At 45.3% G+C, this 14,285-nt stretch overlaps 1 protein-coding gene across 1 annotated transcript; it reads right to left on the bottom strand.

The window, feature by feature from the left end:
* Positions 1-1,424: 1,424 nt before the first annotated feature.
* SDE2 (SDE2 telomere maintenance homolog) lies at positions 1,425-13,767 on the bottom strand. The gene is made up of 7 exons (XM_056139031.1): positions 13,585-13,767; positions 10,438-10,555; positions 7,524-7,635; positions 7,030-7,199; positions 6,211-6,325; positions 4,805-5,306; positions 1,425-1,889 (listed from the first exon to the last, which is right to left on the bottom strand). The coding sequence occupies exons 1-7, from the start codon at positions 13,702-13,704 to the stop codon at positions 1,668-1,670; spliced, it is 1,359 nt and encodes a 452-aa protein (XP_055995006.1). The 5' UTR covers positions 13,705-13,767; the 3' UTR covers positions 1,425-1,667.
* Between the last annotated feature and the right edge of the window lie 518 nt (positions 13,768-14,285).

Genomic DNA, 14,285 nt, shown 5'->3' with positions numbered 1-14,285 from the left:
GAAAAATAATAAAATGCTAAGTGGTATCAAATATTAACGAACTAATTAAAAGGTAGAAATTGTCAGGATACACAGAAACGTAAAACCATTTAAGTTGCGCGAGGAAGACAGAAAATACATGAATCAAGTGTGTTATTGAGAGTTAAGGCTCCAGCGGTTTATTACTCCATCAGATAAGTGGACTTGGAAACAAAAAGTATTATCAGAAAACAAAAACCAAAACGGTACCATAAAATAGTCATCAGACATAACAGAGCTTCAAAACAGAGTGAAATTGATAGAATTAAATAGACAATTCCACAATAACAGCTTTTTCTTTTTTTAACTTGTCTTCATACCTGCTAGATATAGAATGAATCAGTGGACAGAGAATCTCAACAAAACCAATCCTAACTTATATACAAACACACCTAACAATTCACTGTATCCCCCTGACCCCCAGCAGTGCTCAGGCCTGGGAGCATCATGGACAGATTCTTGGTCAACCAGGTCTGCAGTTCAGCACCAGGGCCCAAGATCCTGCAGTACTGAGAATGCTGGGATACAGCAGCAGTGCTGGGGGCCCCCCCCCGAGGCCACACCCCAGGAGCTCAGGAGCCTTCCAGGTCATACCTGGCAATGCTCAGGAGAACAAGCAGTGGTGCTGGGAATAAAATTCAAGTCTGGCACATGCTGGGCACGCACCCAGACTACTGTACCTCTCCTCATCCCAACCACATTACTTTTAAGAGTAACAGGATAGTAACATCAAGGCAAACCTTATACTGGGTACAAATTCAGACTCTCAGTAAAATTGAAAAGACTGGAAAAATAAGGAGGACATCAGTAAGACACTTAGGAAGATGGATCTGCTAGACAGTGTAATTCTAGATCAGCTATAGGCCAAAGAATTCACAAGTATATTTAAAAGTATTTAGAACTGAACAGGAGCGATAGCACAGTGGTAGGGCATTTGCCTTGCATGAGGCTGGCCCGGCCGACCCGGGTTCAATTCCTTCATCCCTCTCGGAGAGCCTGGCAAATTACCGAGAGTATCCATAACTCGTGATGCATTCGATATGCCAAACACAGTAACAAATCTCACAATGGAGATGTTACGGGGCCCGCTCAAGCAAATCGATGAACAATGGGAGGCCAGTGCTACAATGCTAGAACTGAATAATGAAAATACACTAAAATTTGAGATTCAATTTAAATAGTGCCTTAAAAATGCACAGCTTTAAATATTTATATTAGGAAAAAGCCTGAAAGTAAAAAGCATCAGCGATGCAGCTCAGAGGTACAGCAACTGCCTTGCATGTATGAGGCCCTGGTTCAATTTCCAGCACTGCGAAAGAAACAGAAGAGAGAAGTATCATGAAGAACTTAACGCCAACCAACCTAACGAACAGGGGTCAAATGGAGAAATTCCTTGACACCAAAAATCTCAGTAAGTTTTATTTATTAAGGAAATGACATGTTCAAAAAAAAAAATGACATGGGGTTAGGGGGGGAAACGAAACCTTCCCACATGAAAACATCGGGCCCAAATGGTTTCACCATTGAATCCTACAAATGTAATCATAAAAAAGGAGAGTTAGAATCGGTTTATTAAAAAGCCGGCTTTCTCATCACTACGGCCAGGAGGGCACATAATGCACATTACACGTGCCAGACTTCGGAGAGCTTCACTTCTTCTTTCCTTTCACAGGTTTGGCAAATAAAGCGGGGTCTATCTGGTCCCTGGCCAGCCCTCTGACGGAGAAAAGTCTGACCGCCCGCTCCTGCAGGGTGCCCCCACATTTCAGCCCGCGGGCCAGCAGTGCACACTTGAGTTTCTCCAAACCCAGAGACTCCATTTCCACAGCAGAACTGAATGCCAGCAAATCTATGGTTTCACCACCAACACCCTGGGCAGAGAGAGAAAGAAAATAGTTATGAAAGTCTCCTCCCTTGGAAAAAAACACTTTACATGTTTTAGTTTTCAAGGAATTTTCATGTCATTCGCCGTATCTTGCTACTGAACTTAATTATCTAAGCATTCATTCCCAATATGTATTATTAAATAAGCATGAGGGGAAGGTTGCAGGCATCAAACCCAGGACATTATAAGCTACCCTTGAGCACATGTCCCTTTAGCCCCAATTTTTTCAGTTAAACATCTCAACAGGAAAATGTACTCTGCTAATCCCCCACCCTATCACATCAGTAAAGGGCAGCAATGAAGCCGAATTGTCATGAGTTCCCCAGGCCAGTGACATCACCTCAATGGTTTCTTTACTAACCGAAAAACTGAAGACAGATTTATAGCTCCCACACACAGAATTCAAACGTTGTTATTCAATAGACTTGCAACTGCTCTTTCAACCAACTAGACATTAAGAAAAAATTAAGTTTTTTTTTTTTTTGGTTCTGTTTTGCTTTGTTTTGGAGGGAGTGCCACACTTAGCAGTGCTCAGAGCTTGACTTGACACTCAGGGATCACTCCTGGTAGAGCTCAGGGGACCATTATCGCGTGTAGGGATTTGAGCCCAGATCAGCCATGAGCAAGGCAAGTGCCCTACCCACTGTACTGTTTTATTTCTCCAGCCCCTAAAATGAATTACTTTTAATAATAAAGGGTGTTCTGCAAAGAATGAAAATGTTCACGTCTAGTTCTAGGTTTTAGTGGGGTTTTGGGCAGTTTGTGTGGTGCCATATATCAAACGCAGGACATCACACATTTAAGATGTGCTCTACCACTGAGCTCTCTCCCCAGCCGATTTAGGAGTTTTAAAAATTATATTCAGGGAGCCCTGGGATGGCTCAGTGGCAAGGTGGTTTACTTGCAAGCGTTTGCCTGGAAGTTGGATCCACAGCACCATTCCCAAAGCTGAACACTGTCTGGGCAGTACTGCTTTGGGAGCTCCCAAGTCCAGCACACTGGAACCAGTGGGGTGCTACCTCTTCCCCTCAGGATAAACTCTTTCATATAAACCAGTAACATAAAAGTCCTTCAAACAAAAACTTTCACTATCATCTAAAAGGGTAATAAGTTTCACTTGTTTGTTAGAAAAGTTATCAAAATGATAGGGTTTCTCTTTATCCAAAACACTCGAACCAAAATAAGTTTCATCTATTCTAAAAAGGAAATCATTACAGCAAAAAGTAAACACTGAACATTTCTGCTATATGACAAACCATTGAAGACAGAACAATCAAATGATCAACTATTTTGAGGGAAAGTTAGCACACAAAAAAAACAATTGTGGTGGGAACGTTTTGAGCAACATCCAGCAGTACTCAGAGTACTCTTGGCTCTGTGCTCAGGGATCACTCCTGACAGAACCTGGGAGACCATACACAGTGCTGGAGATGGAACAAGGGTCAGCAGTATGCAAAGAAGCACCTACCTGCTGTACTATCTCTCTAACCCTTTCTCCCCCCTCCCTTTTTTTTTATGTTTCTGGGGACTGAACTGGGCACATGTAAGACAAGAGCCGTAATTCCTATACTATCTCTCCAGCCCCATGAAAAGACAATTTTAAAAAGCAGAATGTATAGAACCTAAGATTTAATGATAAAATAAAAGGAACTTCTTCTCCTGGACAGGAGAGATCTTCTCATCCAGCTGGCAACTATGCTCAAATATTACCTCAAGGAAGAAATGAAAACTGAGTAATTATAGAGATTTAGTGATAAAAACATCACATCGTGACATGTCTCATTATTTGTATATATTATTAAAAAAGAATAAACACCAATTAAGTTATAATGGGATATATCCCTCAAAGTGGAGATATTACATTACAAAAAACCACGTGCATCAGAATTGATGAAATTTGGAACCCAGGCCACCACCTACTGGCCTGACAATATAAAGACACAGTCAACTGCAGAGTTTATTTACTGCAGGGTTATTCACAACAGCCAAGAACCGGAAACAGCCCATGTGCCCAAGAAGAGATGAGCAGATTAAGAAAATGTGATATATGAGCACAATGGAATACTACTCAGTTACGAGAAAAGATGAAATTCTACAATTTACTACCATGTCGATGAAATTAGGGAGTATCATATTAAAGGTGCAGTTACAGAATGATCTCTCTCAAAGGTGCAACAATGGTAACAAGCCATAAGAACCAGACTACAAAAAGAAGTCTGCCAAGGGAAGGGGGCGGGGAGACATCGAGACATTGGTGGAGGGATGCTGACGCTGGTGGTGGGAATGGAGTTCGAACACTGTATGACTGAAACTCTAATAAAACCGTATAGTAGGGGACAGAGCTATAGCACAGCGGGTAGGGCGTTTGCCTTGCTCACTGCTGGCCAGCCGGGGTTTGATTCCCAGCATCCTTTATGGTTCCCTGTGCACCGCCAGGAGTAACTCCTGAGTGCAGAGCCAGGAGTAACCCCTGAGCATTGCCAGGTATGACGCAAAAAGAAAAAAAAATGTATAGTAAACCATACTGTCTTAATACAAATTGGAAGGAAGAAAAATTACAGAGTTAAAAAACATAAAATCTAAGGGCTTGAGAAAATGTACAGTGGGTACAGCACGCGCCTGTACAAAGCTGACCTGGTTTGATTCCCAGCATCCCATAAAGTCCCCTGCATCCCACTTGGGCCTCTGAGAGCAGAATCAGGAATAAGCCCTGAGCACCAGTGTGGGTGGCCCCAACACAAAAACAAACAAAAGAAAATCTAAGGATGGAGGGGGGACACGGCAAGCATCACTAGCATTACTTCTGAGTATTCCCAAGTCTTTCCTCTAAGCGTGTTTTCATTTGACTTCCTGCAGAGATTAAGCTGATGGGCTCCAGAGCCTGACCCAGGCCAGCCTTACCGTGCTTCCCGACTGGCTCTCCTCCAGCCTGGCAGCCGGGCGGCCCTCCCCATCATCTCCGGGTGCTGCCCGGGCAGCTCCCGTCCCGTGAGTCACTTCTTTGGCGTCTTTCCCGGGATTCAGGGCTGCCTCAGTTCCCTGGGCCATGGGCGCCTGACTCGCTGCCTCCTTCTCTGTCGGGCCTGGCGCGGTTTCTGCAGCCTTCTTGCCGCCCACGCACTCCTCGGCGGATGTCTCTCTCGGCTCAGCACCAGGGTCCTCTGCAAGACTTTTCCCCAAGGCAGTGGCTGGGCTCGGCGACGTTTCCGGTGAGCCTGAGTCTGGAGCCAACGCGGGCACCCTCTGGGGGGCACTGGGCAATCCCGCGGCTGGCTCGGCAGCAGCGCCGCCATTCGGTGGAACCCGAAATTGCACGCCTGAAGTGCTGGCTGCTGCTTCACTGTCCTCATCAGAACTCTCAGAGCTGGACCCCGTGGCCGGCTCTAGGCCTTCCAGGCCCGACCTATCGGAAACAACAGGTAAAAAGGAACATCATTTACAGCTTCGACCAAAAAAGAACTAAATTAAAAACCTCATAGGGCTGTTCAAAACCAATTCTTTTCTCTATATACATAAACTATACATACCCCCAAGAAACTTGACTTGAAAAAAAAAACACAGCTGCTGTTGTCAGCAGCACATCTACATTTGGAAGGATGCTGGTCTGTGGGCAGATGACCTGCAAATCCATGAAGCAGTCCCTGTTCAAAAGCACACAAACCCACACAAAGAAATACTACCCTTCTCTCGGGAGTATTTCATTCTCGTGGGCAGCAAGAACACACAAAATTCTGGGTTACACCCACAGAGTGGGTACTGTCTCTGGTTAATTAGTATCCATCACCGAGGGGGAGACCCACAAGGAACTTAGCATCTAAGGGAACTGAGCTGAGAACAAGAGGAACAAGAGGAGCTGCAGGAGAACTGTGAGAAGACAAAGGGCAGGAGTGACTGTCACCCTCAGAGCGGAAGCAGTGAGCAGAGATCCACGAGGGCAACAAAAGACCTCAGTGAGGCCTGTGAGAAATCTGGACAGGATGATGGATGGAGGATGGATGTGGACAGACAGATGGAAGGCTGTGGCCTGCACCCAAGTTTCTTGAAAGTTAATTCTTTCAATACCAAACAGAAATACAAGTGTAAAACTACTCTCATCTTTCAGTATAAGGGCAAAAAATCCTTTTGATCTATTAACAGCACTCATTATTACAAGTGTGTACAATTTGACTAGCACTGGTATCTGAAGTTGAAATGCTGAGAATTTATTTCAAACTTTGTCTATGCCAAATAAAGGAGGAAGAAATAGAGAAGAAGATGTGGGCATGCTTGTCAAAAGCGCGTCTGGGATAAATAGGAATCATACTTACCAAAAGCATTTCTTTTTCCCTGCATTGGTGCCTCTATCTGTCTGGGATTTGTAAGGCCGCTTCCGCTTCTCACTGAGTTCTGCTGACACCATTTTGCTGGATGCAGCCTGCATACCTAATCAGAGATTCAAACACTCAGTTTCTCCGATCAGGACTAAGAGAAACTACAAATACAGGTTACAACAACAACAACAACAAAAACAAGCTAAGAGCTGGAAAGATAGTGCAGCAGATAGGGCGTCTGCCTTGCACACAGCCAACTGGGTTCGATCCCTGGCATCCCATATGGTCACCCAAGCACTGCCAACAGTAATTCCTGAGTGCAGATCCAGGAGTAAGCCCTGAGCATCACAGGGAATGCCCGTCCCATACCAAAAAAAAAAGCATCCCACCAAAAAAAGGATATAAAGTTCTCAATTTACATTTTTCTTTTCCTTTTGTTGCTGTTGTTATATCCTAGCATAATGCTCTGGATGCTAAAACAGTCAATTTCTCTTTATGTAAGAAAGTCTCATACAAATAATTTTTTAAAAACAGAGCTAATACTGGAAACAACATATACAGTTCCTGTAACTTGACATCCCTAATACATAAAGTGTTTTTACTGGGGGAATCCACAGGTCAAGTCCATCAAATGCTGCGTGAATGTTTGAGTTAGGTTTTGGATTTTTTTAAATACTATGTTCATTAGAAAGAGAGTTCCACAGCTCTTGTCGGATTCTCAAATGTAAGAAAGTCTCTCTGTGTGCACTGTGGAAAAGTCAGACATAGCTGCCGTCAGGGGTGCCTGCTGACCACACATCAGAAGCAGAATCTCACCTTTGAGGACTGAATCCTCCAGGCGCTCGGCCATCTCATGACACTGCTGCTGGTAGTCAGGGCTGGTGAAGCAGTGTCGGGGCTCCACGAGTTTCCGCTGCAGTCGCTCCAGGCGCTTCTGCTCCTTCTCAGCTTCCCGCTCCGCCTGCTGCTTAACCCACTCGGCCATGCTGGGGGAGGGTGAGAATGAGGAGCTGAGTCCACAGATGATCTCCACAATCCCCAGTTTCCATGCAGACACCGCCCCGCCCTGACTCTTGCTCACTGGGACCTCCCACAGAAACAGGGCCCAGCCCACTACAGCTCATGGGAAAGGGTTCCCTTAGAACCCACAAGTCAATGCTTCCACTCTGGAGAAAATTAAATCAGGTAACAAATTTAGAGCATCGACGTTTTCTCATCCACATTTCTAATACGCAGGGCCAGGCATAACCACTACTGATCGGAAAACGCTGCTTCTCACCTCAAAAAAAGAAAACTAAGTGGTGTCTTACGCTTTCTCATGATTGACATCTCGCAGTCTCCTTCCACTGAGATCCCGGCAAGCTTCTCGATTTGTTGTCTTCTCAATCTGAGCACCAAGTGCTCGAAGCATAGATCCAAAACCTAAGTAATCGATTTGGAGGAAGCAGATGAAAGACTAATCAGGAACAGAAAAAAAGTAAAATTCGTAAAAACAGCATTGTATCACAGGTGATCTCTGTTTGCTTTAATTTTCTTTTCTTTTTGGGTCACACCCACCCAGCAATGCTCAGGGATAAGTTACTCCTGGCTCTGCACTCAGGAATTATTCCTGGCAGTGCTTGGGGGACCATATGGGATGCTGAACTCCAGTCGGCCACGTGCAAGGCAAACACCCTACCCACTGTGCTGTCGCTCAGGCTCAGTTTGCTTTCTTTTATAAAGAAAATAGGGCATAAAGGTTGTAACCAGGCAGCAAAGGTGAAAGTACTGATAAGCTGGTTCATCCTCAAAATTTTTGACTATTCTCTTCTCAAAAATCTACAACAGTGGGATATTTTAAAGTGATTTTATCCAGTGCCAGAGATCCCTAGAATCTCCAATTTAAAAATCACATGATGAGTGTTTTTTGTTTTTTTTTTTTTGCTTCCCAAGCAGTGCTGGGAAGGGTGAGGGTGCCCAAAGGCCATCCTTGTAATACTGGCCCATGTGGGCAGTTCAATGCTGAGAATCTCATCAGGGTTACACCTGGCAATGCTCAGGAGGCCATGTGGTGCTGGGGATCAAACTCAGGGTCTCCTCATGCTAGATATGTGCTCCAGCTCTTTGAGCTGTCTCTCTGGTCCCAAGTTTCATTCTCTGTTGTTTTTAAAATAGGGGCACGAGGGCCGAAGTAACGGAACAGAGAGCAGGTAAGGCACTTGTCTTGCTTGTAGATGACCTGGGTTCAATCCCTGGCAACCCATTTGGTCCCCAGAGCCCCACCAGGAGTGATGCCTGAGCACAGAACCAGAAGTAAGCCCGTAACACCATTGGGTATGAGCAAAAAAGCCCAAAAAGATTGTTGGTTTCAATTAAAACAGCATGGTACTAGAACAAAGGCAGAGCCGCAGACCAATGGAACAGGGAGGAATATCCCTACATACAACCCCAAATGTATGAACATCTAATCTTTGATAAGGGAGCAAGAAATGTGAAGTGGAGCAAGGAAAGCCTCTTTAACAGATGGAGCTGGCATAACTGGACAACCACAAGCAAAAGAATGGGCCTAGACCTTGACTTAACACCATGCACAAAAGTCAAATCAAGGGGTTGCAACGATAGCACAGCGGGTAGGGCGTTTGCCTTGCACGTGGCCGACCCGGGTTCGATTCCCAGCATCCCATACGGTCCCCTGAGCACCGCCAGGAGTAATTCCTGAGTGCATGAGCCAGGAGTAATTCCTGTGCATTGCTGGGTGTGACCCAAAAAGCAAAAAATAAAGTCAAATCAAAATGGATTAAAGACCTCAATATGAGACTGGAATCCTTAAGGTACATTGAAGACAAGGTTGGTGACTCTCTTCATGATATTGAGGCTAACGGTATCTTCAAAGATGACATGCCACTGACCAACCAAGTGGAAACAGAGATAAACAAATGGGATTATATTAAACTAAGAAGCGTCTGTACTGAAAAAGATACAGTGACCAAAATACAAAGAAAATCTACAGAATGGGAAAGGATAAGGGATTGGTTTCAAGGATATACAAAACACTGGTTGAACTCTACAAGAAGAAAATATCAGATAGAGAAGGGAACACCAAGCAAAGGGTGTTTGGAGGACTCGCTTGGGATGTGAGATGCATGCTGAAAGTAGACTATAGACCGAACACGATGGCCACTCAATACCTCTATTGCAAACCACAACACCCTAAAGGAAAGAGAGAGCAAAAGGGAATGCCAGAGATGGGGCGGGGTGGGAGAGCTACTGGGTTCATTGGTGGTGGAGAATGGGCACTGGTGGAGGGATGAGTACTCAATCATTGTGTAACTAAAACCCAAGCATGAAAGTTTTGTAAGTCTACAACTGTACCTCGTGGTGTTTCACTAATAAAAAAAAATTAAATAAAAAATTTAAAAAATTGTTGGTTTCTAGGGGGCCAGAGTAGCAATAGTATAGCAGACAGAGCACTTGCCTTGCACACAGTCACCCAGGTTCAATCCCCAGCACCACATATGGTCAAGCTCCACCAGGAGTGACTCCTGAGCACTGAACACAGCTGGGCATGGCCCCCAAACAAAACAAACAACAACAATAATAAAGTAAATAAGGAACATCTCCAGTGGTGTGGGACATGTAGTATCAGGGATCAAACTCAATGCATCACCCATGCTAGGCTCGCGCTCTTACCACTGAGCCACTCTCTGGCCCTACAAGTTTCACAGCTACTGACACAACTCTAAGCAGCAGGATGATAAACGGAGATGTCAGGTTCCTGAAAACTCAGATCAGGGCAGATTTTCAGACCCCTTAATAGGATTACAAGCTAGTACATCAGAAGCAAGACCATAAACCATTTATGCTGGCTTTACTTTTAGCTTTTCTTCCCTTGGATGCATCAACAACACAACCAGATCTACCTCAAATTGTAAAGAGCCGAATGTCATGAGGTGACATTAGATCTCTCTTCAACTGCAATAATAGGACTAAATCCTGATGAAAGCAGATGTGGTTAACACTAGTCACCAAACCTAACAGATTAATAATCATCTGTTTCATCTAATCTTCCCTTAAGTTTGAAGTGTCAGACAGTGTAACAGCTAGAGATGGGAATTGTACCATTTACCATCTTTCTCAGAAAGCATGAGAAAACAGTAAAAGGAGGTAAGTAAGCACAGGATTTCAGAAGGCAAAACACGGCGGCCTTGTTTTATTACATCTACACAGTCCACATTCACATCGTACCTCCTTTCCCACCAAGAAGCCGGGGCTCCAAACTGTACAGGGCTCCATGCCGCACTGTGGCATCGGTGCTAACGAGGGCTCCGTTGCATTTCACAAAGAAACATTCCACTGGGATATCCTAAAGACAAAGTGGTTTTTTTGTTAAATGCCACTTGTGAAACAATTGCAGGCTCTTACAGGAGTAAACCAAGTTTATTATCATAAGAACACAGCATATTTAAAGCCAGAGAATACAGCTGGTAGGGTGCTTTGCACGTGGCCAACCTGGATTGAATCCCCGTTCAATCCCTGGTTCCACATCTGGTCCTCAAGCATGGCGGGGGTGGGGGGGAGGGGGTCACTCCTAAATACAAAACTAGGAATAGCCCCTGAGCACCACTGGTTGTGGCCCCCCCAAAACCAAATAGATAAGTGTCTTAAAAGAAAAAAAAAAGAACAATCCATTGTGTAGGGGAAATGCTAGAAAATGGAGGGGAGAGAGAACCAGTGCTAATATGCATTCTTCCATAGGTGAGAAGAGACAGGGTACTATACAAAATTATTTTTCATTATAAATTATTTGTAAAACAATGGGCTTCATCCCTTGTAATAAAAGGCAGAATATATGGCAGTGCATGGAGACACTGGTGTGATGAGCAGAAAACCCTCTTCTAAGGAGAAACTAGTGACCAAGTTTTGACCTGAAGGGAAACTGGCAATTCCAAGACGCCAGTTTTATTTAACCATAAAAAATTACTGGAGGGCAGAGGGTTTGGGGGGCTGAGGAGAGAGTACATAAGGCACTTGCCTTGCCGGCTGCAGACCTAGGGTTAATCTCCAACAAGACATATAGTGCCCTGCCAGGAGTGATCCCTGAGTGCAGAGTTAGGAGGCAGCCCTGAACACTGCTAGGTGCTCCAACAATGTAAGCAAAGATGCTGAAGATCATTCAAGGCTCTGGCACCCCCAGTTTCCACCCAATCCAGCAGGGGCTATGTAGCCCATGATTCTCAGGAGTCCTGTAACCCAATGCAAGCCAAATCTGGATGCCAGGAATAGCCAAGCAGCATGAAGGCTGGTGTTGGTGGATGTACAGTGAGACTAAATTGGGTAATTGGTTTTCCTACCACAGACAATGTCCAGATTCAGGACAGAGAGGCAGAGCTAAGCTTAAGTTAGCCAATTTTTCTGAGAGAGTAGCAAGGGAAGTCTAACTACACAGAATAGTATGATTAACTTTATAAAGGACGCTTCTTGTAGCATCTTTGCCTTGCATGTGACTGACCCGGGTTTGATCCCTGGTACCTGATAATGGTCCTGAGTGCAGAGCCAGGAGACCCTGGGCACTGCCAGGTGTTCCCCCATGCTGTCCCCAGGGGTGAAAAAAAAAACATTAAAATTTTTTTTCTTAAAAGGACTCTTCTTGTCATAAATACTGTGCCCTGCAAAGAGCTATAAAGACTAAATGATAGCTGTGATACACTGCACACCCATTAATATTTTTAAATGAAAAACTATTTTAGTTTCTTTTGAGTACTTCATAGTGGGCATGGTATTTCTAAATTCTAAAAGAAAGTAACATCAAAGCAGAAAAATTTTATTTCCATACTTCTTTCCACAGAATTATGTATTAAAAAAATCAAGGCATCCAAGCCAAGAAAACTGCATTTTCTACTTAGAATGTTCATCAATATTCCCTAGTAGAAAAAAAAAGGAACAAAAATAATTGAGAATCAACTGAATTACTTCTAACCATCAGGTATTATAAAGCTTTTGGGCACAAATCCTAGCCTAGTCAGCCTAATGCCACCAGAGTCAACCCTGTAATACAATAGAATCAAGTGTCTTGGCTCTGTGTGCCAGGCTCAGTGCACACCAGGGGAATCATAGCCCTGATCATCACACAGAGAAAATTACTGTAATATCTGGGGCAAGGTCAGAGTTCAAGGAAAATATAAACACTGCATTGACAGATTCAAAACAATGTGGATCAGTACCAAAAAAGGCAAAATCAGATCAATTCTGTAAAGCAGATCCAGGCTCCTGCTTCCCATAAATACAAAGTTAGGAGAAACATAGGATACTGGGTCCAAAAACCCCTAAAGTTCTGACCGTTAGAAAGCAAGCGGCTTCCCTAAGTGACTGACTCTCCAGAGAGAAAGAGAGAGAGTACAGTTGGCAGAGTGCTTGCCATGCACCTGGCTGACCAAGGTTTGATATCTGACACTCAGTATGGTCCCCTGAGCACAGAGCCAGGAGAAAGCTCTTGCACTGTTGGGTATGGCCCCCCAAACAAAACAAAAAATACTAGGAAGATCAAAAGTCATGTTATCAGCAAATACACTGCTTCCTTCATGCAACCAATTCAAAACTGCCTTAGAACCGCAGGGTTGGCATGTGGTATGTTAAACTTACAAATCAGGGCAGATGAAACAGCCAAGGAAAGCACAGATGAGTAAGGTTATCAAGAGAAACAGTCCTCGAAGATCAAGAGTTAAAACAAGATTTAGGAAGCCACCAAATTCTGTAGATAACTGAACCGGTTTTCTATCATAGAGATATTGAAATGAGATAGTAAATCTGTTCAGTTATCTAAAGAATTAGGTAGAAGTCGGCTTGCTTGCCAATTAAGTAAACCTCACATACAACTGTACAGGTTTTCAACTCAGATAAATGTGGGGCATCCAGCGATCCATGGAAACACACATTTCAGGCTCTGACAGAGGCAGAATGAACCCATTTCCCTCCCCAACCGGTTACTCTTTGTTCGAGTTCAGATACAGCATACGCCTCTGGGTTGAAGTAACGGGGCCTCTATGATCAGTGGACAAAAATACCCGTTACATAACCAAAGGAGAAGTGTAAGGAAATAAGCCTTTTAAATCAATTCATCAAACTGCCTCATTTATGAAAGAAGACAGAATATCCAAATGTTCTGTTGGTCCAGATGAGGGATCGACTTAAGCGTCTGGGTCTCTTTCTGGAGTACAATTCACCACGAAACAAAAGCCACGGGAATGCTTCATCATTAACGTGAAGCACCTTAAAAGTGAGGGATCCTCAGATGAACCCTTCCACCAAAAGAGCAGCCGTGCCCGCAACACACCCGCCCCACACCCAATCCCGACCCCGTTCCTCCTCCCTCCTTCCGGAAGCCGCGAACCTCACCTGATCTCGGCAGTACTGGTGGACAAAATCTCGTACGGAACAGGGGCTCGGGGGACACGGCACCGCCTTGTAACCGAGGCCGGGGCCTCGAACCCACACCACCGCCGCGCTCTCCGCCATTTCGCCTATTTCCAAAGGTCCCCTCCCGGAAACGCCAAGCGCCGCAGTCCCTGACGCGTCCTGATGACGCCACGCACCCGCCGCCCCGCCCCTCACGCCCCCCGCTCGCCCCTCCTCTCCCCAGAGGCCTATCACGTGAGATGCGGCACTGGCGGGGGGGGGGGGGGGGGGAGGGGAGACCGGAAGCGCCTGGTGGAGGACGATAAGACCGCGGAGCGGGAGGGCGAATCGTTGCTAGGAGAGGTTGCTAGGGCGGGGCTCGAGGGGCTCTATAAAAGGCTGGTGCTGAGTCGGTTTCAGGCTCTGGCTGTAAGCGATAAGATGGAAGCCTAAGCACCGCCCTGTGCCGCAGGCTTTGGCCCTTTTCCTTACATCTGTGCTTCTGTGGAGTTATTTTTGGGTCGCGGGAATCGGCCGGGGAAGGCAGTGCTCCCTGGGGGCGTGAGGAGAGAAACAGCAGTCCCGGAAGTGGCGGGGGGGGGGGGCGAGGGGGGGGCGGCTTCCTCGGCCCCGCAGAGCTCTCACAGACCGCGATGCTGAGGAGACGACCTCAAGAGGTCTCAGGACCTCAAACAACCTCC

The sequence above is a fragment of the Sorex fumeus genome, unplaced genomic scaffold, assembly GCF_029834395.1.
Source record: "Sorex fumeus unplaced genomic scaffold, SorFum_2.1 ptg000007l, whole genome shotgun sequence".
NCBI lineage: Eukaryota > Metazoa > Chordata > Mammalia > Eulipotyphla > Soricidae > Sorex > Sorex fumeus.
The sequence above is the reverse complement of the archived record's forward strand: the minus strand, read 5'-3'. Positions and strand labels throughout refer to the sequence as shown.

Excerpts from the sequence above, each read along its gene's own strand:
- SDE2 (XM_056139031.1), bottom strand. The coding sequence starts at position 13,704 with ATGGCGGAGAGCGCGGCGGTGGTGTGGGTTCGAGGCCCCGGCCTCGGT. Across the intron at positions 7,200-7,523 it reads GATGTCAATCATGAGAAAGC|CATGGCCGAGTGGGTTAAGC; the intron begins GTAAGACACCAC and ends ACCCTCCCCCAG. Across the intron at positions 5,307-6,210 it reads GGGAAAAAGAAATGCTTTTG|GTCGGGCCTGGAAGGCCTAG; the intron begins GTAAGTATGATT and ends TGTTTCCGATAG.